Source organism: Zygotorulaspora mrakii, chromosome 8, assembly GCF_013402915.1.
Source record: "Zygotorulaspora mrakii chromosome 8, complete sequence".
Taxonomy (NCBI): Eukaryota; Fungi; Ascomycota; class Saccharomycetes; order Saccharomycetales; family Saccharomycetaceae; genus Zygotorulaspora; species Zygotorulaspora mrakii.
Window position 1 is genome coordinate 367,828 of NC_050726.1, and position 26,810 is coordinate 394,637.

The 26,810-nt window shown below is 39.3% G+C and overlaps 14 protein-coding genes across 14 annotated transcripts; 5 read left to right on the forward strand and 9 right to left on the reverse strand.

Annotated features, from left to right (window-relative positions):
• Positions 1 to 195: 195 nt before the first annotated feature.
• Positions 196 to 2,832, reverse strand: NIC96 (linker nucleoporin NIC96; the record flags this gene model as incomplete). The annotated part of the gene is made up of 1 exon (XM_037290686.1): positions 196 to 2,832. One exon carries the CDS (start codon positions 2,830 to 2,832, stop codon positions 196 to 198), a length of 2,637 nt encoding a protein of 878 aa, XP_037146581.1.
• Positions 2,833 to 3,883: 1,051 nt separating this feature from the next.
• Positions 3,884 to 4,678, reverse strand: LOC1 (Loc1p; the record flags this gene model as incomplete). The annotated part of the gene is made up of 1 exon (XM_037290687.1): positions 3,884 to 4,678. One exon carries the CDS (start codon positions 4,676 to 4,678, stop codon positions 3,884 to 3,886), a length of 795 nt encoding a protein of 264 aa, XP_037146582.1.
• A 420-nt stretch (positions 4,679 to 5,098) lies between these two features.
• HAT1 (histone acetyltransferase catalytic subunit HAT1) lies at positions 5,099 to 6,271 on the reverse strand (the record flags this gene model as incomplete). The annotated part of the gene is made up of 1 exon (XM_037290688.1): positions 5,099 to 6,271. One exon carries the CDS (start codon positions 6,269 to 6,271, stop codon positions 5,099 to 5,101), a length of 1,173 nt encoding a protein of 390 aa, XP_037146583.1.
• A 283-nt stretch (positions 6,272 to 6,554) lies between these two features.
• Positions 6,555 to 7,259, forward strand: SNF8 (ESCRT-II subunit protein SNF8; the record flags this gene model as incomplete). Its single annotated transcript, XM_037290689.1, has 1 exon — positions 6,555 to 7,259. The coding sequence occupies one exon, from the start codon at positions 6,555 to 6,557 to the stop codon at positions 7,257 to 7,259; it is 705 nt and encodes a 234-aa protein (XP_037146584.1).
• A 31-nt stretch (positions 7,260 to 7,290) lies between these two features.
• DEG1 (pseudouridine synthase DEG1) lies at positions 7,291 to 8,610 on the reverse strand (the record flags this gene model as incomplete). The annotated part of the gene is made up of 1 exon (XM_037290690.1): positions 7,291 to 8,610. One exon carries the CDS (start codon positions 8,608 to 8,610, stop codon positions 7,291 to 7,293), a length of 1,320 nt encoding a protein of 439 aa, XP_037146585.1.
• Positions 8,611 to 9,066: 456 nt separating this feature from the next.
• SPB4 (ATP-dependent RNA helicase SPB4) lies at positions 9,067 to 10,872 on the forward strand (the record flags this gene model as incomplete). Its single annotated transcript, XM_037290691.1, has 1 exon — positions 9,067 to 10,872. The coding sequence occupies one exon, from the start codon at positions 9,067 to 9,069 to the stop codon at positions 10,870 to 10,872; it is 1,806 nt and encodes a 601-aa protein (XP_037146586.1).
• An 18-nt stretch (positions 10,873 to 10,890) lies between these two features.
• ULA1 (Ula1p) lies at positions 10,891 to 12,312 on the reverse strand (the record flags this gene model as incomplete). Its single annotated transcript, XM_037290692.1, has 1 exon — positions 10,891 to 12,312. One exon carries the CDS (start codon positions 12,310 to 12,312, stop codon positions 10,891 to 10,893), a length of 1,422 nt encoding a protein of 473 aa, XP_037146587.1.
• Positions 12,313 to 12,860: 548 nt separating this feature from the next.
• On the forward strand, positions 12,861 to 13,808 carry LSP1 (lipid-binding protein LSP1; the record flags this gene model as incomplete). Its single annotated transcript, XM_037290693.1, has 1 exon — positions 12,861 to 13,808. One exon carries the CDS (start codon positions 12,861 to 12,863, stop codon positions 13,806 to 13,808), a length of 948 nt encoding a protein of 315 aa, XP_037146588.1.
• A 220-nt stretch (positions 13,809 to 14,028) lies between these two features.
• Positions 14,029 to 15,855, reverse strand: AEP3 (Aep3p; the record flags this gene model as incomplete). Its single annotated transcript, XM_037290694.1, has 1 exon — positions 14,029 to 15,855. One exon carries the CDS (start codon positions 15,853 to 15,855, stop codon positions 14,029 to 14,031), a length of 1,827 nt encoding a protein of 608 aa, XP_037146589.1.
• Positions 15,856 to 16,069: 214 nt separating this feature from the next.
• On the reverse strand, positions 16,070 to 19,642 carry NCR1 (sphingolipid transporter; the record flags this gene model as incomplete). The annotated part of the gene is made up of 1 exon (XM_037290695.1): positions 16,070 to 19,642. One exon carries the CDS (start codon positions 19,640 to 19,642, stop codon positions 16,070 to 16,072), a length of 3,573 nt encoding a protein of 1,190 aa, XP_037146590.1.
• A 156-nt stretch (positions 19,643 to 19,798) lies between these two features.
• Positions 19,799 to 21,538, forward strand: TFC8 (transcription factor TFIIIC subunit TFC8; the record flags this gene model as incomplete). Its single annotated transcript, XM_037290696.1, has 1 exon — positions 19,799 to 21,538. The coding sequence occupies one exon, from the start codon at positions 19,799 to 19,801 to the stop codon at positions 21,536 to 21,538; it is 1,740 nt and encodes a 579-aa protein (XP_037146591.1).
• Positions 21,539 to 21,549: 11 nt separating this feature from the next.
• CHL1 (DNA helicase) lies at positions 21,550 to 24,057 on the reverse strand (the record flags this gene model as incomplete). The annotated part of the gene is made up of 1 exon (XM_037290697.1): positions 21,550 to 24,057. One exon carries the CDS (start codon positions 24,055 to 24,057, stop codon positions 21,550 to 21,552), a length of 2,508 nt encoding a protein of 835 aa, XP_037146592.1.
• Positions 24,058 to 25,025: 968 nt separating this feature from the next.
• On the forward strand, positions 25,026 to 26,231 carry CIP1 (Cip1p; the record flags this gene model as incomplete). Its single annotated transcript, XM_037290698.1, has 1 exon — positions 25,026 to 26,231. The coding sequence occupies one exon, from the start codon at positions 25,026 to 25,028 to the stop codon at positions 26,229 to 26,231; it is 1,206 nt and encodes a 401-aa protein (XP_037146593.1).
• Positions 26,232 to 26,313: 82 nt separating this feature from the next.
• Positions 26,314 to 26,673, reverse strand: MRPS16 (mitochondrial 37S ribosomal protein bS16m; the record flags this gene model as incomplete). Its single annotated transcript, XM_037290699.1, has 1 exon — positions 26,314 to 26,673. The coding sequence occupies one exon, from the start codon at positions 26,671 to 26,673 to the stop codon at positions 26,314 to 26,316; it is 360 nt and encodes a 119-aa protein (XP_037146594.1).
• Positions 26,674 to 26,810: the final 137 nt, after the last annotated feature.

Consider the following 26,810-nt stretch of genomic DNA (forward strand, 5'->3'; position numbering starts at 1 on the left):
AGCTTATAACCAATTACCTCGTATTCTGGTTAATACAATAGGAAGATGGAGCGACTCCAAAATAGAGATGTCTTTTCATGTTATTAATGCCTGTCAAGAACTCTAATTATAATGATTTTATCTATACGTAATCAAAGTACATTAATTTCGACTTGCATAGCCTCATATACCTCACGAATACGATAACGCCAATTTTCACATGCCTATGTCGAGCTTAATCATAGTGCTGTAGGTTTCTCTCGGCATTTTGTATTGGATAATACCAGCGTATATCATACAGTTCTTCGAAATATTTTTCAACGCAAGAACTTGCTGTTCTTTGGTTACTGATCTATAATCGCTTTTATTGAGATCTTGAATTAAATTGAAAATGCAACTCATTGTCATGATCAAGAGGCTTGGAATGTTTTTGATTATGTTTTCATTCAGGGAAGAGAACTCTTGAGCTTTTTTCCTAGCGGATATTTCATCTGCAAAAGGAATGATTTCTAACTCTTCGATCTGTGCTAAAGTATTTTGCCATTGATGAGCATGGTAGGTCCTTCTGGCATCAGTCAGTTTTAGTAGTAATATACAAGTCTCCTTGTTCCTAGTATGAATTTTCTTTGATATCTCAAGGTTATCCATATATATTGAAACAAGTTTCTTTGCGATGAGAATTGGACTTGTTTCGCTGTTATCATCAATCGTCAGGAGTGGTTGATCCAAGTCAGTATTGCTCAATAAATCACTTAACATAGCATTCACGATCGATATAACGATATTGTACTCCTCCGATAATTGATATAACAACAACGAGTCGTGAATTCTCCCATCTTCGTCAGCTCTCCGCGCTGCCTGCTCTGTTATTGTGTATAAGAATTCCTTTTCGTCGCTCAAATATAATAGTGGTCGCCTCTCTTCGATGATACCAGGAATTCGAGTGCCATCTCTATTAATTTTTCCTAGTAAAACGGTAAATTCTTTTGTCTCTAGAACCAGTTCAGTTAGAGCTTCATGGCAAAGCCTGATTTGTTGCGGAGTGTTTACAAGGCTAATTAGAATCAAATACTCAGCAGCAATTCTGGGGTCCGAATACTTGAAAGACGTTGTATAGTTACCTAAAATTTTCGTGAAATTGATTTTCCTCTGGTTGTCTTCCAGTGTAATCAATTCGCTGTCATTCTTAGGGTCTTTGTTCGTTCTGCCTTCATGTGTGCAGATAGATAGAAGATTCTGATCGGCTAACCCTATTGCTAAATGTACGGCATCAATCTCATTGATAGAATAAGCATATTGAATTGCTAACTCATACAAACCACTCAAGATTAGAACCTGTAAATAATAATTTGTAAACCTTTCTGCGCCATATGAAGTTATGATGTTTTGAAAATCCTCCAAGCTGTATCTCTCGTAGACGGGATCATTACCGGCAACATCATCCTTTATCAACATGAAATGAATCCAGAGCCAGTCCTCAATGCTTAGAGTCACAGAAGATATATTCTTCCTAGTTAAATCACATCTCCCAATAATTTTGTACACGGCAAGCCTGAACGGATCACCATCAAGAGCGCTCTTAATATGCTGGCTATATTCCGTGTGTAACCTTGTTGAAAACTCAATAGGAAGCTTGTGATCTTTAGAGGAAGCGTATGCCTTAATATATGTCACAAATGATTGTTCAACTTTCTTAAAACTTGCCTTATTGTTAACAGCAACTTCCAGTGCTTCTGGTATCAACCCAGCTCTAAGTAGATAAAATATCAAGGCCCATATGGGGACGCCATTAACAATCGTGAGATTTCCAAATTTCCAGGTGTTATTGGGGTTTCTCAACTTGAAAAATATAAAGGACTTTATCTTATTGATATTTGTGGGCAGCCCTTCGTTGAGGTTCTTTTTGTAAAGATTGCCAACATAATCAAAAAACTGCTTCTGTAAATAAATTTTTGCAGTTTCGATTATGTTAGGATTTCTTTTAAGACCTTCCAAAATATTCCAGCTTTCTAGGAGCTGCCTATTTTGTGAGTCACCTAAACTAGTAACTGCATTCAGAAACTCGTGCGTCAAGGCAAATTCTTGTTTTGCTTGTCTGGCACTGTTGAACTTATGCATAATCTTGGCGTAGTTTTCAAACTTCTCACGAACTGCGTAGTTTTCGTTCACGTTTAGTCTTGCGCCTTCTCCATTGAGAATACCAGTTCCTCGACTTCCCCAAGTAGGCAACTTTGGATTCAAAGGCGCCATATTTTTGTAGTCCAAAGCTGCCTTTCTCTTGACGAGTATTCCGAAGTTTTCTCTCACTTCTTCTTTGCGTTGTTCCCAGTCCAAATTTAGATTTTGATTGACAAAACTGTCAAAATCTTTCGCAGCCATCGATAAAAGATTTTCAATTGAGGAAAGAATATTTTCATCTTTTCTGACTTTCAGATACGTATCAATTTCCCCTTCAGTACTTTGATTAGGGACGGTTTGTTCCAACAATTGCGAAGATTGCAAATTATTCAAGGAAGTATCCACATCCTCAAGTGCCAAACCACTTCCTGCCAAAAGATAATGCGCTTTTGTGTAGTCTTTTTCGACGTCAGTCTTTTTCCTCAGTTCATGAGCTCTTCTTCTTATTTCGTTGACACTCAATTGAATTGATCCTAGTTCAGAAGATGCAGCAGAAATATTCTTAGAACTTTCGAGCAGCTCACTCAAAACTTTTGCAGAGCCTTTAAAAGACTCAGAAGAGTCAGTGTTTGTCTTTAATAGTTTTGTGTCTACACCTGAACTCATTTGGGAAATGGAAGAAATCATGAGCCCCTTGCACAACGGATGGTCTTTAGCAGTTAATGAGGTTTTCATGTTTACAAGTTTATAGCGTTTCCGCTAGTCATGCACTTCGTAAAAATTTTTATTACCCTGCTGAAAGCTTTGTCAGAACGCGTATACAATGGGGGATCTTCAAGTGGAGCGACAGGTGCGATGACAGAGTCACCATAAATAAATGTATAATGACTTTAGGTTTCGGAAGAGTTCTTGACACTCTCTATCAAATATCAGACCCCTCGCTTTCAGATAAAGGACACTTTGAATCCAAGGATTAGGAAGTTTTGCAGGCCATAAACTCTGAGAGACATCTTGCAATTCTATATCAAATATTTTAGTTTTCTCAATGAAGTGGCAACTCAAAAAAAGTGTGAGGTGTCTTTTCACAGTGAAAATTTAGCAAGGCGATCGCTTGGCATATAATCAAGGTGATTATCTCTTTTTTCAGGAAAGAACATTGAGCTTTAGGATTTATTTTTGTTTGTAAAAATGCAAGAAAAGTACTGTTCAAATACTCCTTCTCACAGTTGAACAACCATGACTGTTAACTAGCTTAAGCTTCACATACTGATTGATTTAGTGGAGCAGAATTTCAACATGTACAAGTTCGCACTCTTTAACTTTGTTTTCAATGAAATGTGAGACAATCGTAAAACCTTAGTTGGAGCTCCTCCTATACATTGATCAACACTTCTAACTGGCACTAATTCAGCTTTCAGATTTGATATCTTGCATTGAATGCGGAGCCTGAAAATATTTCTCCCCAAACAATACAAATTTAAAACTGATTACCTCTCTCTTGACCTCTTGATTTTAGAGAGATCAATACAAGCGGAAACACGTAGTTGAGCGTTAGTCTGGTGGTCAGAAACTGGCATCTTTCCGGACGATAATTAGTAATTTCTTGAAAATGTCCAGCAAAACAATGGTAGCTGGCAACCAATATATATACTTTACAAAAAATGAGTTCCATTCTATGAAATAATTGTTTAATGATTCATGCAGTTCATACCTGAGGGAATTGGGACTTAATGGAAAAGGTTTCCCAGATTAAGTAATGGAGCAGATCGCGTTGGTGTCAATTCGGTTAAGCAAACGAAACCGTCTTTTTGTTGCTTACTTTTGTTTTAGAGTCCCCAGATGATTCTGTACCATTTGACATCTTGAACGCATCGCGCTTCTGCTTCCTGCGTACGCTTCTCGCTAGAGAGGCTTTGCGTTTGATTTCATCTTTTTTGTCTTCCAGCACCTCTTTCTTTTGAGTATCTTTGCGCTCAATTTCCTGTCTTTTCAAATCTCGTATTTCCTCTAATCTTCTACTTTTCTCCAACTTGCTTTCATCAATGTCTTCATACTTATCTCCTATTGTCTTGACGAGTCTATTCATCACGACGGAGTCATGGTCATCAACGAACTTTTTCCCCTTTTTTCCTCTTCTTATTTTCACACCTGGAACAATTGCCCTGTTCAAAGAAGGTAAATCAAGTTCCTTTTCATCGAAAGAGCGAGCTTTCTTATTCCGTGAGCCATACAGTCTAGCCTTAGCCTGTTCCTTACGAACCGCCAATTTACTCGGTTTTCTTGTCGCAGATTTTTCTGTTTGATGTGAAACACTTGCTAATTGATTTCTCGCCTGAGAGTCCTGAAAGACTTCTGAAACAATTTCTCTTCGAGCATTACCTTTTTTAACCTTCTTGGGTGGCGACATAGTGCTTGTGACTGAAAGAAAACGTTGACTTACACGTTTAACCTCAACTATGACTTTTGTTTGTGGATGATTTATTTGAGTTTCGAGATGAGATGACGAAAACTTTTTTTTTTCATTTTCTTTTTCCAAACGGTGATATCCTAACCTAGTGACCAAATATCTCCTTACCCGCATACAAAGAAACAAGGAAGACAATTATATGGCGTTTTCAAGGTTGAGCTTAACTCGAGTCAAACTGTACCTCTGCATATTGAATTACCAATCAATAAAATATCAGTATTTTTTATTCCAAAATAAAAGAAGAAACCGTTCAAGAGTTACTGATGACTGGCTCTGTTGATTCTTTTCTTGAAACATAGTTTCATTGTTCGGAAGCAGTGAACAGCAAAGTTTTGTTAAATTTTTAAAAATGTTTAAATGTAATAGTAAAACAATATAAGTTTTTTAACAGAAAAATATGTAGTTTACAAAGTAATTCTTGAATAAAATAAACATATAATATTGTATTAATTTTTTATCACCTGACTAAAATAATCAGATAAAAGTAAGGTCTTAATATAAATCAACTATACAATTTAATATTGATAAAAGAGACTATGCCTTTCTCGCTTTTTTTCTAGTTAGTGACTCGGCTGTCCCCTGAATGTCCTCATTGGAATGTTTACCAAGTTTACATGCCGAAAGGATACGTTTGTAGTCATCTGCCAATAACATGTACGATTTTTCCAGGGCGTCTTTTCTATCAGATTCAGGTACATCGAAAAGTGCATCATAATTTTTGAGATAGAGTCTCTTTTTTACCTGTAACTTAAAGTTTTTAGCATTTTTATATAGTAGGAACATTTCTGTTAAGCGACTGAACTGACGTTTTTCCAACTTAAACTCGATGCGTTTTCTGTCCAACCATTCCAGCGATATATCTTCTGGTAATTCTACTACTAGCTTGGCATTAAATAGCCTCTTCAAATCATTGCGATCTCTAAGATCATCGAAACTTTCGTTGGGATCCTCAACGGTAATTTCCTCAATACTGTCGTCTTTCATCCATGTATCCACTAATGAATTATAGAGATTCGAGCCATGCCCTCTACCTTGATATGGAGGAAAAATAACAAACTGGGATATTTTGGCCCTAAATTTTAGTTGTAGGTTTGCATCGAAATTTCTCGCGCCGGTGTACTTCCAGTACGTGTAAGTGGTTACATAACCAACACATTTTCTAGTTGTAACATTAAAAGTCCAAAAGATTTCCCAGTTCGTATCGTTCTCGTCAATATACGAGGCCGCCTCAATGAAAAGAAGTGAGAATATTTGAACACGATGATGCAACTTCCTGCAAAAATCATTTGAAATACCTAATTTATATACGGCGTATGTTTCTTCGCCGATTTGATAGCTGGAAACTCTGCATTCATCAGGAGGCAATTGGAACGATTTTTGCTCTTCTTCGAAAGATTCCACCCATTTAGCCTCATCTTTACGAATTACATCAGCAGGTAAAAACTCCAGAAGCTTTCCTTCCACATCATCCGCTTCCTTATCCAACTTTTCAGAGAACTTCACATTCAAGAAGGGTTTGAATGTTATAGCGTCAAAAGCCAAGTATATCACCAAGTCCTTGTAGCCGAAAATTTGCTCTGAGTCACCAAAGATAGGATACGTGAACAACGGTGAAAATTGTATGGCATTTTCACTGACTAAGGACACTTTTAGTGCTTCATTTGCAGAGCTCGTCCAGGCTTCCGGCTTGAAATCAAGCACTGACATCGTAAACCTAGTGGGTATTTTACTGTTGAATATTAATCACAGTCGATGGAACTATATTTGACATACTCATGTCGAATAGCATAATGAATTTTATCATGACAGACGGCTGTCCCTTTAAGTCTTGCTCATGATACCAGTTAAAATAGGAATGTTTCATTCTAAAGACTAAACATGAATAAGGAAGGGTATGTCATTAGGTGAAAAATGAATTTAGACTTTGATCTGTTGTAAGGATCAATAATCTACAAGTTAAATACATCAATATTTACCGGTATACAAAAGTATGAGACGTTTTGGTTTAGCAGCCTTTGATGATCAAAAAGAGGGAAAATATGAAAGTATCAGTAACACTGTTTTGGAAAGACAATCACAGGAGCTGAATGAACAATTGGTTGTTTTTCAAGAAAAGTTAATTACTTTTGCAAAGAAACATAATAGGGAAATACAGGGAAACCCTGAATTCAGGTCAAAGTTTATGAGAATGTGCGCTTCGATTGGTATAGATCCCTTGAGTCTTTTTGATAAAAATGAACATCTGTTTGATTTGAATGATTTTTATTATGAAATTTGCGTAAAAGTCATCGAGATTTGCAGACAGACTAAGGATAAAAATGGCGGTGTTATCTCGTTCGATGAGCTGGAAAAGGGTTTTTTCAGAAATGTCAATGTTGAAATAGGTGACTTGGAGAATTCCATCAAGATGCTCGAGAGCCTCGAAAGCGGATTCGAAATATTTGAAATACGAGGTAAGAAATTTTTAAGAAGTGTCCCGAACGAGTTGACTGACGATCACACCAGGATTTTGGAAATATGCTCCATACTGGGATATGCTAGTATCTCTTTGCTGCGAGCCAATCTAAACTGGACATCTGTTCGAAGTAGAGCAGCCGTTGTCGAAATGGTTGCCAATGGAATTTTATGGACTGACGAGCAAGCAGACGCAGAGACACTCTATTGGGATCCATCATGGATGGTTAAATCTTTATAAAATATTGTACATAGTTTTGGACATCATTAGCTTATTTCATGCCTTTATTTTTGATCTTTTTGCGCTGCCTATATTTTTCATTCACCTCTTCGGCTGTATCCATCACTTTTCTATCCAGCATTTTTTCATATTTAGCAATTACCTTACCTTTTCCGTCTCCTATGTTCACTATTGTCTTACCTTTCAAGTCCGCTCCCAAAGATGCGTCGACAGATAAAACACTTTTGAAGATTTTAGCTATTTCGGCCTTCATTTGATATTTGGAAGTCAGTGCACTTGCAGCTTTTCCATATTTAACAGCTTTATAGTCATTCAAATCAGTTCTGATCCAATCCATATTTTCAAAGCTGCAATCGTAAAGAATAAGTGGTATTTCGCTGGCCATGTCGTATATAGGCTTTCTTGGTGTCTGATCCACAGTCAGCATTTCAATAATCAACTTTGGCTCTTCAAGTCCTTGACCGATTAAAAACAAGATTGCAATCATACAACGAACCTGGTGCCACAAAAATGCCGAACCAACCAAATCGAAGTAATAGAAATCATCAGATAACTGTGATATCTTCGAACTCATAACTGTTCTTAGATAATTAGTTATTTGCTTGGAGCCATCTAATTTACAGAAATTTCTAAAATCATTTTCACCAAGATACAGTTTAGCTGCTTCTTCCATTTTGGGAATATCTAATCCTTCCTTTTGAAAAAAATAGCGGTAATGACGATGCTGGCAACTAAATCTTGCATCAAAGCCGCTAGGTGGTCTCAAACAGACTGCAGAAATCCTTATATCATCTGGTAGCAGTTGGTTAAGAATATGTACGTATTGTATCTCATCGGAATCATATTGAGGGTCAGCTTGTTGTTCATTTGTGAGGTTTGATCTTATATTTAACGAGATTACTTGATTCATGGCGCTGACGCCCTTATCTGTTCTTCCACATCGACTAAACTTATACTCATTCGGACTGACTGGCGGAACTAACTTGCATTTATTTAGTGCATCAATGATAGTGCCTTCTACTGTAGGCAGTGGGGTAGGCTCCTTTTGTACAGCCAAACCGTTGTAATTCCATCCGAGATACGCAAATTTCAGCGCAATGAATCTGACGTTGTGCTTTGAAAAATCAAACTCCTTTACTTTTTTCTGCTTGTTAGCTTTTTTTGATTCTTTGTCTGGTAGAGCTAATCTTCGTTTCCTTTCACGGAGTTCACTGTTTTCCAGCTGCAACACTCTTGCAATTAGCTGTTCCTTCGTCCAATTTAAGTATTTATCCTTCTCCGAAGCAAGCATTTTACCTCCTTTCAAGCTAAAACTATTACGTATTGCAAAGAGTCTTTGCCATAAGCTCATCAACTATCACGAATTGAATGCAATCAGTGCTGGAATGCTTTTTGTAAGGACCTGTTCATCTCATTGACGAAGAAGTGCACTTTTTTTTCCTCGAGAACACAGAGAAGAAAAGTTGTGAAAGATGAAAAAAACAAGGTTTAAACGCAAACTGGAATTTAATCTTCAGCAAAACACTTTGCCGTTAGACGATTCATGAGATAAGAAATCCAATCAGAGTCAACTGTAGGCACTTATAATCAACTGTACTTTATTCTCCAGAAATGCTGAAATACAGAAATCATTCGTATGAAAGAATCTGGATTTTTTTCAGGTCTTTTTTTCATCTCATCTCATCTCATCTATCTCATCTCATCTCATCTGTTTACGTAGTTTACTTCATTGCGGTAAATACATATAGTGTGCATCTATTCTTACGGTAAAGAAGGATTTTCAACCAAACAGGCTGGCCCAATAGTAATGTCAGAATCTCTATCGTGGGATAATATAGACTACCCGTTGCAGCCGTGGATGAAAAATGCCATAGAAGTTATGGGGTTTGATACCATGACACCGGTTCAGGCATCGACAGTGCCATTGTTCGCAAGAAATAAAGACGTCGTCGTGGAATCTGTGACAGGATCAGGGAAAACCGTAGCTTTCGTGATTCCTATAATAGAAAAGATCATCGCCGAGGAAGCAAACACCTCAAAGTTTAAGAAGGGAAATTTTCATTCTTTGGTCATCGCTCCTACAAGAGAGCTTTCAACACAAATAAATGATGTTTTTCATACTTTTTTCCAGCATTATCCTGAAGACCAGCCACCAATAAAATGCCAGCTTCTGGTTGGCACGCATCAAAAGTCTGTTAGGGACGATGTTGCGACGTTTTTGGAAGATAAGCCACAAATACTTGTCGGTACGCCTGGCAGGGTCCTGGATTTTTTACAATTCCCAAGCGTCAAAACTTCTTCGTGTGGTATGCTTGTTCTCGATGAAGCTGATAGGTTGCTGGATATGAGTTTCATGGGTGATGTTCAGAGAATTTTGAACTTACTGCCGAAGCAAAGGAGGACAGGATTGTTCTCTGCTACAATTAGTAGTATTGGTGATCTTATTTTTAAAACGGGGCTGAGAAACCCGGTGAAAGTGACGGTGAAATCAAAAAATGCAAGCCCTTCTTCTCTAGGCTTGTATTATACGCTAGTTGAACCTCAGGAGAAGTTACAGCAATTTTTGAACATAATGAATAACTATAAATTTAAAAAGTGCATAGCATATTTTCCCACATGCATCTCAGTGACTTATTTCTATGCTTTTCTAAAGTATATCCAAAATGAGACTAGCCATCTTGACAGTGAAGTAGAATTATATTCATTGCATGGGAAGCTTCAAACAACTTCAAGACTGAAAACACTGGAGAAATTTACTGAAACACTTGGAAAATCTGTTTTATTGACCACCGATGTAGCTGCAAGAGGTCTGGACATATCTGAAGTCGATTTAGTTCTGCAACTGGATCCTCCCACGGACACCAGCGTTTTCTTGCATAGGTGCGGCAGGACTGGAAGAGCCAACAGAGTTGGTAAAGCTATAGCATTTTTGAATGTTGGTAGGGAGGAAGATTATATTCCATTTTTAGAAGTTAAGGATATTCACATTGAAGAAATGAGCCTTAAAAGAGATGGAATTCCTAGGGAAGACTTTTATTGCGTATTCAAAAATTGGTTATTAAAAGATAGAGCAAGATTTGATTTGGGAGTGAGATCTTTTGTTGCTTATATTAAGCATTATTCAAACCACTCAGCAAGCTCAATTTTTAGACTTCAATCGCTTGATTACGTTGGTTTAGCAAAGCTCTATGGATTATTCCGTCTGCCCAAAATGCCAGAAATTACCAAACATTTCAAAGACAATAGCGTCAAAGACGGCTGGATAACTGAAGATCGTGTGGATTTAGATAATTTTGCCTATAAAGATAAGAAAAAGGAATCTGTAAGACAATCGGAGTTGAGGAACATACAAAAGATACACGATAAGAAAAAATTGAAGTTCGAATTGAAGAAGAAGAATATGGCATGGTCTGATAAAGCAGAGACGAAAGAGTCAAAACTCGAAAGAAAAGCAAAATTGGCTCTGAAAAGAAAAGCTCTGGAAGAACAGATACAAAAGGATCAAGAAAACGTCGAAAACGAAGTGGAGCAAGATTGGAAAAGTGTGATATTGCAAAACAAGAAAAGAAAAGGAAATTCTAGCGGTATACAAGGCAGCTTTGATGATTTATAGAGAAGAGTAAGAATGTTCCTATAGTTTGTAAGCACCACTCTCGATATTAAATGCATCGTATTTGAATGTGTCATTGATAGGAAGATATTGATGGGTCACAATTTTGATCATCTCCTGAGAAATGAGGCCTGCCATAAATGCGTCGTTTGGATAGCAATATCCTATTGGCGCAGTGTTAGCCATAAGCGAATCTGACCCCTGACACTCATAAAGAGAATCGAGTGCTGTGGTTGTTGGTGATAAACAACTAATGAAACCCAAATTGTTGCAAAAGCTTTCTACAAGAGTATCAGGTACTCTATCTCCAAGCAGTTTATAGACAATTTCTTTAAACGCTTTCAAGTCGTGTAGTTTTTTATCATCATAAATAGATTTCAGGGCTCCATAGTGTGCTGACCCTGATTCCATGTCAGGAAATTCTCCACTCAATGGTATATCACCAAATCGTTTGATATACTTCTCAAGACAGTACAATAACGCGGCCATTTGCTTGTTAAAGTCGCTATACCACCGCTTTTTTAGATCAATGGACAAATAATGTTTGCATTGATCAAGTAAATCAAGCGTACCTTGTAATTTGTGATCGACTATTTTTGTCGCCAAATGGGCGAATCTTTTAGCTTCGATCACATTCAGGTCTATGTTTTTTGGTACCTTCATTGAGTCCAGATATAAATCGATTTTTTCCTGGAGCTCTTTTGAGCTTTTCGGTTTCTCAAGGCACCATTCCAACACTTTGAAAATGATAACTGGATAGGGTAGCTTTGAGAATTCCTCACTGGACAACGTGGGCGGCTCAATGGAATCTATAAACCGCCGCAGCTCATACCATGGATTGTTGAAACGGAACACCGGTAGCATGTGCTCCAATCGCGTGTTTATAACAAAATGTGGTTCGGTCAGAGCTAGGTGATAGTAACTGAATCTCCCCGTTGTGAGCATGACTAGAGATGGAGGGAAATTGACATATTTTGCCTCTGATTTGAAACGCTCCCAGGCCGTGAATTGTTTCCACCCCAGATCCAACTCTAATATGACAGAAAACGCCGACCAGTCAACAGAAGCCTTCGCGTCATCCCAATCTATTTGCCTTTTTTTTCCATCGCCTGTAGGATTCAGACCCTTTATACCAAAGAGCGCCTTCTCGTCGAAGAAAGCGAGGGGGTCTTCTTTCCTCGTGCCAGCCCCCTCACCACTATCCATAGACACTATGGTGATCTGCAGAACTCCCAATAGTAAAACATTTTTCAGCACTTCGTGTATTAAATTTGTGGGATAACACGGTGTCAGTATACCAATGTGCGCATTTTTCAGCTTTTCCTGACCATCATTCCCCCATAGTCTCAGCTGTCTATCATATCTGTCCATTTCAGAGACCAACGTGAGACCGAACTGTTTCATCACATTTGTAAATTCCCTATCACTATGCACTTTCAGCATAATTCAAGTTTTTTGACATATTCATAGAGCTTTTTTGCAAGCCAGGTATCCTTTCACGTGCAATTCTATTATTTATCCTAATGAGGAAATGATGTTCTAAATTCAAAAAAAGGCAAAAGGGGACAAAAATTGTTCTATGATCCAAAAAAGGAATATTGTAAATAAAGGTAAGTCCGTTTCGGGTTGACAACGAGCAGCAAATCTTTCTTTACTGGTCAGGTTTGATACGTTGAAAAAAGTCATTGCAGCGTTTTCGGAGGGGGTGGGAGGGGCGCTTCGTGGATTTCTCTGGGCGCCTTTAAATTACAGCTTCAAAAGGGTCAATAGCGATAAAATGCAGTACAGCTCAGAGGAAAAGGGAAGGGAGACGACGTATGCAACAGCAACAGCAATGTGTAAGAACCCAGCTATTCGCCGTGAAAAAGAGGGGGGCATTGTGCGGGCTGCTATATATAAGGCAAGATGTTGCCAAATTTCCTTGCAAGGACCTACAACTTCTCGTGTCAACCGGAAGTAAAGTTTGCAGAGTACAGCTTTGAACTGCAAAAATGCACAGAACTTATTCTTTGAGAAATTCGAGAGCACCAACTGCGTCTCAATTACAATCTCCACCACCACCACCATCAACCACTAAATCTAAATTTTTTGGTAAAGCGTCTGTTGCGACCTCCTTTAGAAAGAATGCTGCTGGTAATTTTGGCCCTGAATTAGCCCGGAAGCTATCACAGTTGGTGACCACAGAAAAGGGTGTTTTGAGATCACTTGAAGTGGTTTCTAATGAGCGTCGCGCAGCTGCAAGGCAACTCTCTTTATGGGGTGCCGATAATGATGAGGACGTTTCGGACGTTACCGATAAGTTGGGTGTCTTGATTTACGAATTGGGTGAATTGCAAGACCAATTCATCGATAAGTACGATCAATATCGTATTACTTTGAAATCGGTCAGGAACATCGAAGCCTCAGTTCAACCTTCAAGAGACCGTAAGGAGAAGATCACCAATGAAATCGCTCACTTGAAGTACAAAGATCCTCAGTCTCCAAAGGTTCCCGTATTGGAGCAAGAGTTGGTTCGTGCCGAGGCTGAGTCTTTGGTGGCTGAAGCTCAGTTGTCTAATATTACGAGGGAAAAATTGAAAGCTGCCTTTAACTATCAGTTTGATTCTATCAGAGAGCTTGCTGAAAAATTCGCCTTAATTGCCGGCTATGGAAAAGCTCTGTTGGAGTTGCTAGATGATTCTCCATTAACGCCAGGCGAGGCAAGACCAGCTTACGATGGTTATGAGGCTTCAAGACAAATTATCATAGATGCCGAGATTGCTCTGGAATCATGGACTTTGGAAGTCGCAGCTGTCAAGCCTACTTTATCCTTCCATCAAACTGTTGCTGACGTTTATGATGAGCTTGATGACGAAGATCAATGGGCAGGCGAACACGATGGTACTGAACCTGAAGTTGAAGAAGCCGAAGTTGTTGAAACTGTCGAACCTACTGCTTAGAGGCTACTTTCTATTTGCTTTTCCTCAAGGGTCTTATTTCAAAAAAGCCTTAAAAAAGATTTTGATCAAAAAATGAACTACTTTTAATTTCAGTATTGTGTATTATTTTTTATTCTCTTATTAATTCTTACAAAAAGAAAATATTCTTTTAACTATCTTTTTTAATTAACTGTGTTTGAAGTATTTAATTAACCATTTGAAGAGAATATGCTTTCTTAAATCATTTCGTTGCGTCTTTAGCTCTCTCGATAACATTTCTTTCCTCCAATTCGCTTTTTAACGAACCGTACCAATCCTTTGAATATGGAATTCTTTTATACATTGCGTTTTGAACCGCAATGAACCGTATTTTCTCACGAAACCGTTTTCTTTTCTCTGATTTTTCTAGATCTTTACTCACTGTGAAGTTCATCTGCTTTAAAGGCATGGGGATACATGAGAGGTATCGCAGAATTCTTCTTACTTCGGGCCCACTATTTTTCCAAATTTCCATCGTAAATCCATTAGGAATGGTTACCCAATTGATGGTAGCCAGTAAGCTATCTGCCCGTTCAAGATCCAGCTCAGTTACCAACCTCTTTTGCGCTACGCTGAACTCAATCATTGACTTACATCTCACTGTCCAGTAGCTCGTTCGATTTCCGCAACTCCAGCGAGCTCGTAGACGCTTAAAGTACTCGAAAATGATGGGAAACTTTTTAGTATAACCATTTTTCGCCAGAGCTTTGAAGAGCATATCAAAGCTTTCAATATTCGGATATATCTGATATTGCGTTACACAAGTGTTGAAAGTTATGAGGGCCATATCAAGTCTGCCCTTGTCTGCGAAATATCTTACAAAAGAATTCAAAGTTGCAGCTCCTAGTTTAAAATCTTTTGTACGCTTTCTAAGTGTATGCTCCATGAAAATCCATGCAATGTCCGATCTTTCCTCACTCAAAAGATTATCAATACATAGATTGAAAAGCTTTTGGTCCAAGGGAATACGATGGTCACTTAGGAATTTAAGGTAGTCCTTCGATCCATAAGATCCATTTTTTAACACTGTATAAATAAAACGTTGAGTTATCGGTATGGATCTAAGTTCCATTTGTTCCACAAAAATCAGTCTTGAAATATCTTCGTTGAGAAAATTATAGCATGTTGTCCATGTTACAGTATCTGCCTTTATGTTTTCAGCTTTCATGCGCCGAAGATAAAATAGTATCTCATCATCAGGCGGCTTTGTTTTCCTTATGTGGGAGTTTTTTAAAATACTTCGTAACATCAAGTTGTATGTAGTGGTGTTTGAAGATATGCCCTCTATTTTCATCTGTACAAAAGTTTCACGACAACTCGCAAAGTCAAATTTTTCACTGTAAAAATATATGAGATCATTATAATTTTGAGTTGCTCTTAAATTCATTGTTTTGACATTGCCCGGATGCATGAGATTTCGTAAAAGTTTGGGAATGATACCGTTCAATCGTGAGGAATTCTTGAATAAAAAATTTGTATGTGTCAACATCCCGATGTAATCCTGGAAAAGGTGCGAGTCGTTTTGAAAGCTTGGGATTTTGGGGACATTTTCAATTGTATATTTCGGAAATATTCGTAAAATATCCTCAGATACTACTTGAATTGATCTTGGAGTGCAAGCAACTAAAGCGGCAAGCATATCACCGATAAACTGATATGAGCTACTTATTATTATTTCCTGCGAATTTTTCGCTCCTTTTACATGCTTCCCCCAGTTGCTCATACGAGTTGCTTTATCAACTTCATAATCGTCAGTTATTTCATGTCGAGTGAATGGATGAGATCGCAGCGGTGATAGGTATTCTTTAACAACTTTCTTTTGAAAACTGGAGCCCCTTCCCACCAAGGAAAGATTGCTCTTGACACACTCATTTACGGGAGCTTTTGAAGACCCAATTCTCTTGCTCTTGTCAACGCTCAATGGTCTTGCTTTTTCAAATGAGCTTAGCAAGATTTCCTCGTGCTGCAAACTAGGTGACTTAAGAACATGCTTAGTCAATGCCTGGCCTAGTTTTTCCAGGACATTCATACGGTTGTTTCAGAAGGCTACGCACAAATATTCTCTAATCCAACAAATAAGTCATTTAACTTCATGCCGAGGTATACTCTCTCATCTCAACTTTTTTTATTTTAGATGGCGGCGGCGCGCATACATACTTTTAGTATTTAAAGAATTATGAATACTCGAATACCATAACTGAATCTCTGCCCGTTTTCGAACGATATATTTCTTCTTGGGCCTTTTAAAGAGTTGATTGTCCCTCCCTTGCCAAAAAGTCAAGTGATTTATCAACGTAACTTTTACCGCCGTATAGCGATAAAATAATAGGTAGGAAAATCATTGCATGTAAAGAAGCTATGACAACAAGAGAAAACCACATACGGAAGTAGAACACATCGAAAATCTTTGACTGGGCAAATGCAAGAACACAAACACCAATGAACTTTGTTAGTGTTATTCCTTTGAAAACGGAACTGCCAATAGTTTTCATGGCATAGGCTGTCCTTGAGTCCCGATCATTTTTGGTTCCACTTGGCACCATCGTAAATGCCCTGGCAATATGGATACAAAATTCAATTGCCAGACCGACACAGATGACAAGGTTAACTAGACTTACAGCATTCAGAGATATACCAAATAATGCCATAAAGCCACCAATATCAATCATGATCATTAAAACTGTTAGTATCAACAAAGATGCTGTTTGGGCAGAGCCAATGAAGATAGTACACGCAATGAAAATTAATAATAATGCCACTAATATCAATTTCAAAGTTAAAGAAACCAATGTCGAATACTGAACGAAAAAAATATAAAATGGAGAATACGCAAAAACATCCAAATTATTCAACGATTCACTAATTCTATTGGCATCCTCATAAGCCTGAATATAGTCATCCTGAGAAGTGAGTGGTCTGTGAGCGCTTCTAAATGTTGATGCCTTCACGAATGTGCTATTGAACGCAACTGCGTTTGAATAAGGGGCTTTGCCCCCCAGAGGACATGGATCACTGGGCGTATCAATCCAGATTTTCAGATATTCGAATAGTTCATGTCCTTCAGGGAATCCTGTCATATCGTACTCCCATTCTCCTTCTTGAAAGCAGGTCTCGCAGCGTCTTGCTGGAAAGTATGGAGGGCAAATATCGGTAGTTCCTTTTTTGAACCGGCAACACTGATCCAATTGTGGACTTAAAAACATCATAAAATCATCGAACCAATTTGCCACAGGGTCTACAATGGTTGAACGCTCCCTTTCGTTCTCCAAAATGTTCGCCAAAGAGAAATCATCGCAACTCGTAAATTTACCGCAAATCTTCTGCTGGTTTTCTCTTTTCGATAAATCCAGGTCTTTGACGACAAAAAAGACAGGTGGCCCAACATTCAGATAGCTGTACACATCATTGAAATAGTCCACCAAATACGAATCTTTAGGGACAGCTAAAGTTTGGTCAAGACCTAATTTGATTTCGGGCAAAAATATCAAGGAAATCAAAGTCCATGAAATAAATAAGCCTAATATTTTTCTCTTTTTGGAGATCAGGTTAAAATATCTTTTCCCAAACAAATGATCTTCGTAATCTTTCTCGAGGCTGACAGAAGCATATTTATTTTCATATAGCGATAGAAAAGCAACATACGCAGTGAGCTGAAGCATAACATTGAAGAAAACAGCAACAGCGGAATACAGGGCAAAATTATGCACTGCAGGCATCGAAACAAAGGCAGCAATCAAGAAGCAACCACATTGGCAGATAAATGAAAGAACAACTGAGGGTGAGATGCGCTGCACAGCTGCAACAATCTTCTCGTTGATGTCCAATGAGCAGTCAAGCTCTGATATTCTATCATATTCATGGGTAATCAGAAATATGTTATCAACACCGATAGCCAAAATCAAAAACGGAATGACTTCTGCTATAATCAGGGTTGATTTCACTCCAAGTGCAGACAGCAGGCCAGCAGAGCATAAAACAGATGATGCCACAATTACTATGCCTGAAAATCCCAGCAACCACCTGCCCTCACCACTTCTTCTTTTCAAGGCCCAAGAGGAATAGAGAAACATAACCAAATAAGATGCAGAAACAATAAAAACATCACCATTTCTGTTCAGTTCTTTTTCCAAAGACATTTCTGTATTGAAACTTATTCTCAATCCTTCTGGTACTTCAATATCAAGGAGATACTCTTCCAATTTTCGCTCCCATAGAATTGCAGATTCGCTGTGATTGCTTACCAGGAACGTTGAGACAAACGCTTGGGAATTCAATACATCATCATCGCTGAATAGAACATTTTTCTTTAGAGGCTGCTGAAAAGTAGGCAAGCAATTAACAGGAGTATTGGCACATGCTGTCAACTGCTCACGCCAAGAGAATTCATCTGGCAGGCCACTTGGGAAATACTGGATAAAGGATTCAATCACACAAGTAGACTCTTGAGTGGGCCTAAAACATATATCTTGGTATGTCACTTTCTCAACGGATTCCAAAACGTCAGAAATATCATGTTCTACCTTATTCCACCATTCAATAGCCTCGTAGGACAATGCCGGACCAGTATCATTTATCACAAAGACCTGCTCTATTCTGTAAAAGGGGCCAAAATGTTTTTCGTAGTATTCTTTTTCTTTAAACTTCTCGGAGTTAGAGCTAACCCATAAATTAACTGGAGCTTTTTCCAAGTCGCCAAATTTGTAAAGAAGGACACTGGAAGCCAACACGATAAGTACTGTTGTCATCAAAACAGAATAAGGTCTATATATCGCCAATCTTGACACAGTACCAATAATTTTTGAGACCCTTTCATTCAACCAATAGCTTTTTGTATCATAGACTTCAAACAATTGATCTTCTGAGGTCATGCTTGAATTAAAGATTAGCTCATCTTCTGCACTAGTGATTAGTGATTTTTTTTGCTTCATTTTGAAATAATAAACGTGCCAAAGAGCAATCACTATTAGTAGGAGAGCGTAGAACATCAGCATAGTAAAGGAAAAGCAAGGAAGCTTACCGACTTTACACGATCCTTCTTTCAATGGCTCTAACTTTGGACAGGAGAGTTCACAATCAGTGCAAGCACATTTATACTTGGAATCATTACAAGCATAAACTGAGTCGTTGAAAAGAGTGAATTCACCATCTAACTCGTAAAGATAATTAATCTGGAATGGTGAGCCTCCAAGAAGAGGTTTCTCATCACCCAAAAATTTCAGAAACTCTGAATAATTTTTGGCCCCACCACCAATCAAATCCATGGCGTAACCATTGGTAGCAGAGAATTTGACATCCTTACAGGAATCATAGAATACAGAGGCCCATGAAGAGTTCATGTACACATCAACCTCTGCTACAGTATCTTTCTTCGACAGAGATTGCTGAGTCTTGGTTACGTTAACGAAAGTTGCTTGATCAGGAGCGCATGTGAAATGGCAAAAAAGATTATTGAAGTTCTTCTTACACGCAGGGCAAGAAGCAATAATATTATGAGCTTTCTTTAAATTCTTTTGTAGATTCAATACTTGATCTTTTGTGCAGCAGAGTTGCGTTTCATCTTTCCACTCATCTCCACATAGATCAACCAATAGATCAATAAGGTCTGATGTCGCTGGTTCTGGCTTAAAATGTGTATCAGAAACTGGACAAGGCAGTTCCGCACCGAATACTGATTTTTTACCGCAATTCCCATACATAGCACATGTTGCAGAAGCCTGAGCAGCACTGCATATACCAGCTATACAAATCCATATTGCGATAACGAACATGTTGTCCCTGATCTTATTGAAGGCAGCTTTCTTTACAAAAGAATTCATTGGAAAGGAGTTTTAAGGGCTTACTTTTCAAAAGTAGCTTGCGCATGCGCGTGCGGCAAGCCATGCAGGATATAATGAAAACAATGGAAGGATTATGAAAGAGAAACAGCCTTTACCATCTGATGAACTACTGGCAAGTTTTGATCCTTGTGAGCTATGAAATGCTTGAAGGATCTAAGTGTGAGTCGAAAGGAGTTGCAGGATTGGCAACGCAACTTGGTTTGGGGAAGAGATGGGACATTGTACATTACAAGCTATCCAGACATGTGTATTGGACAACCTATATATGAAAAAGAGGTGGATGGAAACAGCAAGAACCTATTCCATGTTAAGGATTGTGCTTTAGAATACGAGAATAAGTTTGAGTACGAGAGTGCGAGCACAAATTCCTTGTTAAATTCTCAGCCAATATCGTATGGAAGACTTATTCGACCCTCACCTGTGAACAATTTACTAGCTGTTCTTACTAGTAATCTCAATGTAATTATATTTCGTGGACAGGAAATGGTTGTAAATTTAGATGAGGAAGCCAGGAACGTTTCAGAAAGATCTTACCACAGCCTCGCATGGGCTCCAGATGGAAGTTACATCGCTGTAGGGAACGAAACAGCAGAAATAATTGTGTTCGCGATCAAAAGTGATGATGATGGGAATATGACATGCACTGTCAAAGCTAATATATGCCTCAAAGAATCAAAAGAAGGATGGGTTACGGACATTCATTGGAAAAAAAGTGTGATCGCGGCCTGTTTAGATGATAACTCAATATTCGTATCGAATATAGGTCAGAACTTTTTTGTTCAGCAAATAGAAACATCATCAAGATTTAAAATTACTGATTTGTGCTTATTTGGGGACTATGTATTGGTTACAAACTCTTGCCAATTCAAAAAAATCGATTTGCGTTTGGGCGGTATTTCAAGTATTTCACTTGGAATTGGTGATGAGTTTTATATCATTCCATTATCGGAAGATACTGACACAGTAATTTTGATATCGAATAAAACAAGTTGCAAAATTGATTTCAAAGAAAAGTTAAGCCTGACATCCGATGACACCATATCACCTATTTTAGAGCGAAAATTCAAAAAATGGAGCGCTCTTAGTAACGAATTTAACAAGTACGAAACAACAATGCTTCTTTATGGATTATCACTATCACCCGATGGCTATTCAGTTGCTTTGATGTATTCCATGGAGAGAGTCTCGTTAAAATACAGAATTGCATCGGAATATCAATTCTTCGTTACTTTTGTACCCTTGAGTGATTCATGGGAAATATCTCAAAATGCAAGTGGTTTGGCATGGTACCAAACTTATCAAATATACGGATGTACGTTGCCTTCAATGAAAAGGGAAAATAATGGGGAGATTAATTATAATGTGGGGATGCCGCTACGAAAATATGTGGCCTCATTTATGAATGATGGCAAAATGAACAGTCTGCGGTTTTTCAATTTTATCGAGGACGTTGCATCAATTCAACTGTTTCGAAGAGCAATATTCGATTATGCTGTTGAAAACAGCACAAAAATTACAAATTTATTAGATAAAGCCTTTGTACACTCGCTAGCAGTGCTGCTAGAGCTGGAAAGCCCTGTTGACGCGGAAGTCGTAGAAATGAAAAGTGAATTCATTTCGGAGACCTTTGCTTTCGAGAAAAAAAATGGCCATCCGAATTCTATAGTTTCAGAACAAGGTCACCACTGGAGAAGATGTGCAGTCACACTACTACCTATACTGACAACCAAGGTAAAAATTTGCTCTATAAGTAACCAAAGAATAATAGATATTAAAAGAGACAACTTAAATGATTATGGTTGGCTCACGAGAACTTTATTGGAAATGCTTAATGAAGAAAGTATATACAGTGGTACCATCATGACCACTGTTTAAAATAAATATAATTAATGCTGAAAGAAAAATTTTTTTGTACTATTCATTATATCATTGATAGATGACTGTGGTTTTATCCGTGACTTAACCCAATGTGATAATTTCGAGTTTATATTTGCATTCCCATATCTTTTATCAAGTAGATAAATTAATGCATAATCATTTGCATGTCTAATTGCACGACCAATACTTTGATTTACGGCTTTCATGCAAATATTCTCATAAAAATCTTTAACCGCTTTATTAGCAACTTGTTTCGACCCGCCATTATTGAGTATTTTGTTTTCTATGTGATTTTTCTTGATCAAAAGCTCACCGCTGAACACATTAGGAAACGGCAGACCTGTCATTACCACTGCCCTGCACAAGTTATCTTGAAAATTGATACCTTCAGAGAGTTTTCCACCTACCACGGCGAACAATATCGCACTTTTACCTTGGGCGACGTGGGTCGAGTAATCATGAAATGGATCTGAATCACTTTTTGACTCATAAAAAATTGCTCTATTCGAGTTCAGTTTACAAAAATGTGCCGATTTTTTCCAGGACTTCATAACAAACTCAAGATATTGATAACTTGGGAAAAACCCCACAATACCACCATTTCTTGGCACGGATTGAGAGAGCGTATAGTAAAAATCGAAAAGATCTTCGATCAGCTTTGGATTATCCCTCTTTTCGAAAGTGAACTCAAATCGAGAATCTTTCACAATGAAAGTTTCTAAATTCTTATCAGGAATTACATGATTGCAGGAAAAAACCTCAATCTTCTCCCTTGGTATATTTGAAGATAGATTATCTAGAATTTCGGAAATTGGTTGCATGGTACCACCGGCCAAAATAACGCAGCGTGCCTTTTCCAGTATACTTTCAAAAGGCTTAGAGGGTTCCAAAAGCATATATTTGATGGTGTGGCCTTTTTCAAAAAAGAATTGACCCTCGTTTGCCGGGTTGCTCAAACAGGAAATGAAAGAAGATACCTTAAATATGATCGGCTGTGACGATGAGGAAACTGACTGCTCCTGTAAAATCGACTGATTGTAAGAGTCGACCTTGAAAGCGATCTTTGATTTTTTAATAAAAGAGTTGATCTTGTGGACATTCAGGGTATCAGCATTTGAGTCACTTGACAAGAAATTGGAATCAATCCTCTCACCCGGCTTTTTAAAGTTCTTCACGATGAATCGGATCAACGAATCAACCAATTTCATCAACTTGATCAAACTGACTCTGTTATTCGCGCTCAGCTTTGTTCTAAATTTGCCAAAATAAATCTGCAAACCACCATAGCACTTCTTCAGATCATTTAGAGAAATTTCGGATGAATGAATCGAATTGATCGTGTCCAAGAGATTGTGGGCCTCATCAATGATGACTATCGAGTCCGTCAAATCTATCGAGAGCGACTCTCTTGTAGTTTGCGATAGCAAGTATTGGTATGGCAGCGTGATTATCTCGGCGGCTAAAATTGCCGACCGCGACGCGTAGTACGGACAAACATTCAAAGAACTACCAATATCAGCGATATCTTCTATATCGTGAATATCGACAAACGTCTGGTCCTGGAAAGATCGAAGCAAGCCAGAGTTCACATTGCTCGATGCCGATTTGTAAAAAGGACAACCACACTTGTTTGCGTCCCTGTTGGCGTCCTTGCTCTTGCTGTTTTTCAAGAGATCTAAACAGGCGTCGTTGATCGCGTCGACAGAGTTCAATTTCGTGACCGAGGGATTGATACATAGTTGTTTTCTCGAGGCGAGAGGCAAGTATTTCACTCTCTCCATAGGGATATTATATTTCTCAAAGGATGATGCGAAATGTGGCAGAGACAGCTGCGAAGCGAACTGATTCAGCTGAGAATGAGTCCGAGAAGCGAAGAAGATTTTGACCGGGTTGAACAACTGCAGCTGGTCGACCTGCGAAGCTCGGCTTTCCTGATCCAGACCCGCCAGCAGCGCAGACACCTCGTTACGTATCTGGTCGATCCGATCAGGGGCACTGACACTTGTGTCTTCAGAATCCGAGACATAGTCCTGAGGCAAAAAAACCGAATCATCATCGGTGGAGACGTCCAGATGTGCGATCTTTCTTTGCCTGCGTGCGTGGGAGTGCCTTTGCGCTGTCGCAAACGTCAGCGCATGAGCGGACGAGTTCTTTTTCAGCTTCGCTAAAACCGACTCATAGTCGCCAATGCCATGCAGTTTCGACTCCAGCACTGACGCGGCATGCGCGTCAGTGACCCAAGCCGGATCGTCGCTATCGCTATCACAACCACTGTCACTGGCTCTGCCAGTGACAGCCCCGCGAGTGCCAGCTGCGCCTGCTACAAACTCAGCCTTATTGTCTCGCAGCCAGGTCACTGCCGAGCAAATAAGCGATAGCGTTTTGCCTGTTCCAGTAGGGCTTTCCAGAACAGCCAACTTTTTTCCAGAATCGAGCAAAGTGTACACGCATCGCATCAATTCAAGCTGAATGTCATACGGCTCGTACGGATGATGAAAATCTGAAACCATCGCCATACGGGCAGAGACTGCATGTAAGAAATAACGTTGAAAAAACGTTTGAAGAAGCGAAAAACCCCAAAAATGGATCAGAACGGATCAAATTCGGTCCAAAATGACCATATGATATGCCTTGCAACAACCCTGCGCAAGATATAGCAAAACTGATTGTCAACTCTCATGCCTCGAGGTATCCAGTAGCGTTATTTCTTTCCCTAAAGTTAACGCAACTGGGCCGTGTAGATCTGCCCGTTTTGGGCAGGTCCCCCCCGTACAGCCAAACGAGCGATGCCCATGGATGGACAGAGAAGAGGCTTCGTGAGGGCTCTGCCGTGCACAGGTACATTGCGCACTCCCTTGCTTTTCTGCTTTCCTCTTGACTGGTGCAGCTTACCGCTTTCGTGCGGCAAATAAGGCTTTTGGCTTCCTTCCAGCCGCGCAGACGGCCCGTGCGGAGGGACTTGAATTTGTGTGGGAACGAGCGGCGGTCGTTTGGCGTGACACAGGTTACCGGCGCATGTCCCTTTTTTTTTTGCGGGAAATGATTTTCTCGTTCGGGAATTGTTTTTCAGGGGCTGCCAAGGTGGTCGTTCTGTTTTGGGAAATGTAATTCTATTTTTTTCCTCGCTTGAGGGAGCTGTTTGCAACGTCAACGCCAAAGGGCTCATTCCGGTCAGAGATTCGGGAAAGTAAAATCTTATTTCATAAAGGAAACTATTTCGGGCGCTCAGCAGGAGTTTTGAGTTAGGCTGGGCAAATCTGGATAATCTGGGAAAATCTGGGAAAATCCAAAATCTCACAGGTTTCAAGACTAGTTGGGTTGCCAGGAACGAGTTGCGTTTGGTGTTACGGTATTAGTGTCGCGACACCGTATTGTATATATATGCAGAGGGCGAGGTATACGACTTTGCCAGCCATATTCAATTTTCGTTGCCCCGGTTGTAGACAGTAGGCTGGAATAGAGGATACTTAGCAGAGGCAGCGACATGATACTGGATCGTTTCCATCATAGGTTTTCGAGCTCGAGGCATAAGGCAAGCAGGAGCAAGAGCGCAGAGGCCGTGAACGCCCAGGAGCAAGCGGCGGGGCAGAGACAGGTGCAAGGACCCGAACAGTTGCAGGGGCAGCTGCCCCTGCAACTGTCAATACCGGAAAACGGGTTGGACTACGAGGAGTTCGAGGATGAGGCCGAAGACGCCGACATGATCTCTATAGACACAGGCGTGCACACGCCGTTGCCGACGACGCCGACGACGGGCAATAGCACCTACGGGCAGCTGAAAAATTTCAATAATAATGGCTCCGAGCTGAACCTGAATCTGGGACAGCAGTTGGGCGCACAATTCCAGCCGCCTGCGCAGCCGCATATCTACATGCAGCGCCAAGGCAGTGTAAGCTCTCTAGCAAGCTCGGTTTCTGATTTCCATGGTAGCTATCTAAGGCAGCAATTGGTTGCAAATGCTGCGGTAAACGGTGCTGGCACTTTCACTTTGCAATTTTTAAATTTGTTGATGGACGTCTACCAGGAGACCTGCTCGGACCCAACGCTGACGCCATTCGACACGACGAATCCTCCTTCAGGTATACTCAATACGGTGGCTAAAATCGCCATTCAGCAATCGAAGATCAACGAAATAGATATCGGATGCGAAAGAAATAGCTGGCTGTTGACTCTGGTAAGGCATCGTTTGCTCGAAGAAGTCAGAAAAGACGGTTATCTGTCGCGTAATAATTCGAACATTTCTTTACCGCCACCCCCACAATTCATGGAAATGGCTAATTTGTCATCGAGCAATAACCAGCAACAGCCACAGCCTTCGCAGCAACAGCAGCCGCTGCAGCAGCCGCTGCAGCTAGATTACTTTGGGTCTTCTTTGGGTATACCAAATTCAATGAATAGAGGTAATACTCTGATAAGAAGTAGAAGCAATTCTTCACAAATTCTATTGGCAAGAACACGATCTAATAGTAATAATTTATTTACATTAACACCGACAAATTCTGAAAATAGTTCCCAAAATTTCAATATGACAGGTTTACCACTAAATTCAAACGTTGGTCATTCCAATATTCTCTCAAGACAAAGAAGTAATAGTGCTTTGAACTCAAATTCATTCTCTATAAATAATGATGATGTGAATTTGTCGGAAACTCTAAGGAAAAAAAGAGAGTCTTTAATGATGAAAAGATAGTTATAATGATTTCGTTTCTCTATTTACACATATATTCTCTGCCATACATATACACACATATATACAGAAAATAAGTATATCCTCATTCCATTAACTCCCGTCTTGGCTGCACGACTTCCCTCGACGATGCAAAATTCTTACCCCATGATTCATCCAGGATGCCACATTTTTTAAGCAATTTTGTCACTGTATCACTTGGCTGAGCACCGACACCAATCCAATACTTGACTCTATCAAAATCCAAGCGTATATCCTTTGTTGGTAGTTTACCACTTTTCCTTTGCTTTACAGTCATTGGTTTCGGTATTGGATTATAAACTCCTAGTACTTCAATGGGTTTCGCATCTCTTGCCTTGTGTGCGTTTGCAACAACAATATTGTAAATTGGATTATTGGTTCTTCCAAATCTCGCTAGTCTTATCCTCACTAATCCGCATGTCATCTTGCCACAACAGAATGCACACTCACAGACACACAGATATTCTTTTGGTATTGCAAACTCTTGAATCTCTTTGATATCATGAGTCTTTACTATACGGAACGTAGCCAGATATTTTCAGAAAATTCGTCTTTTGTGAT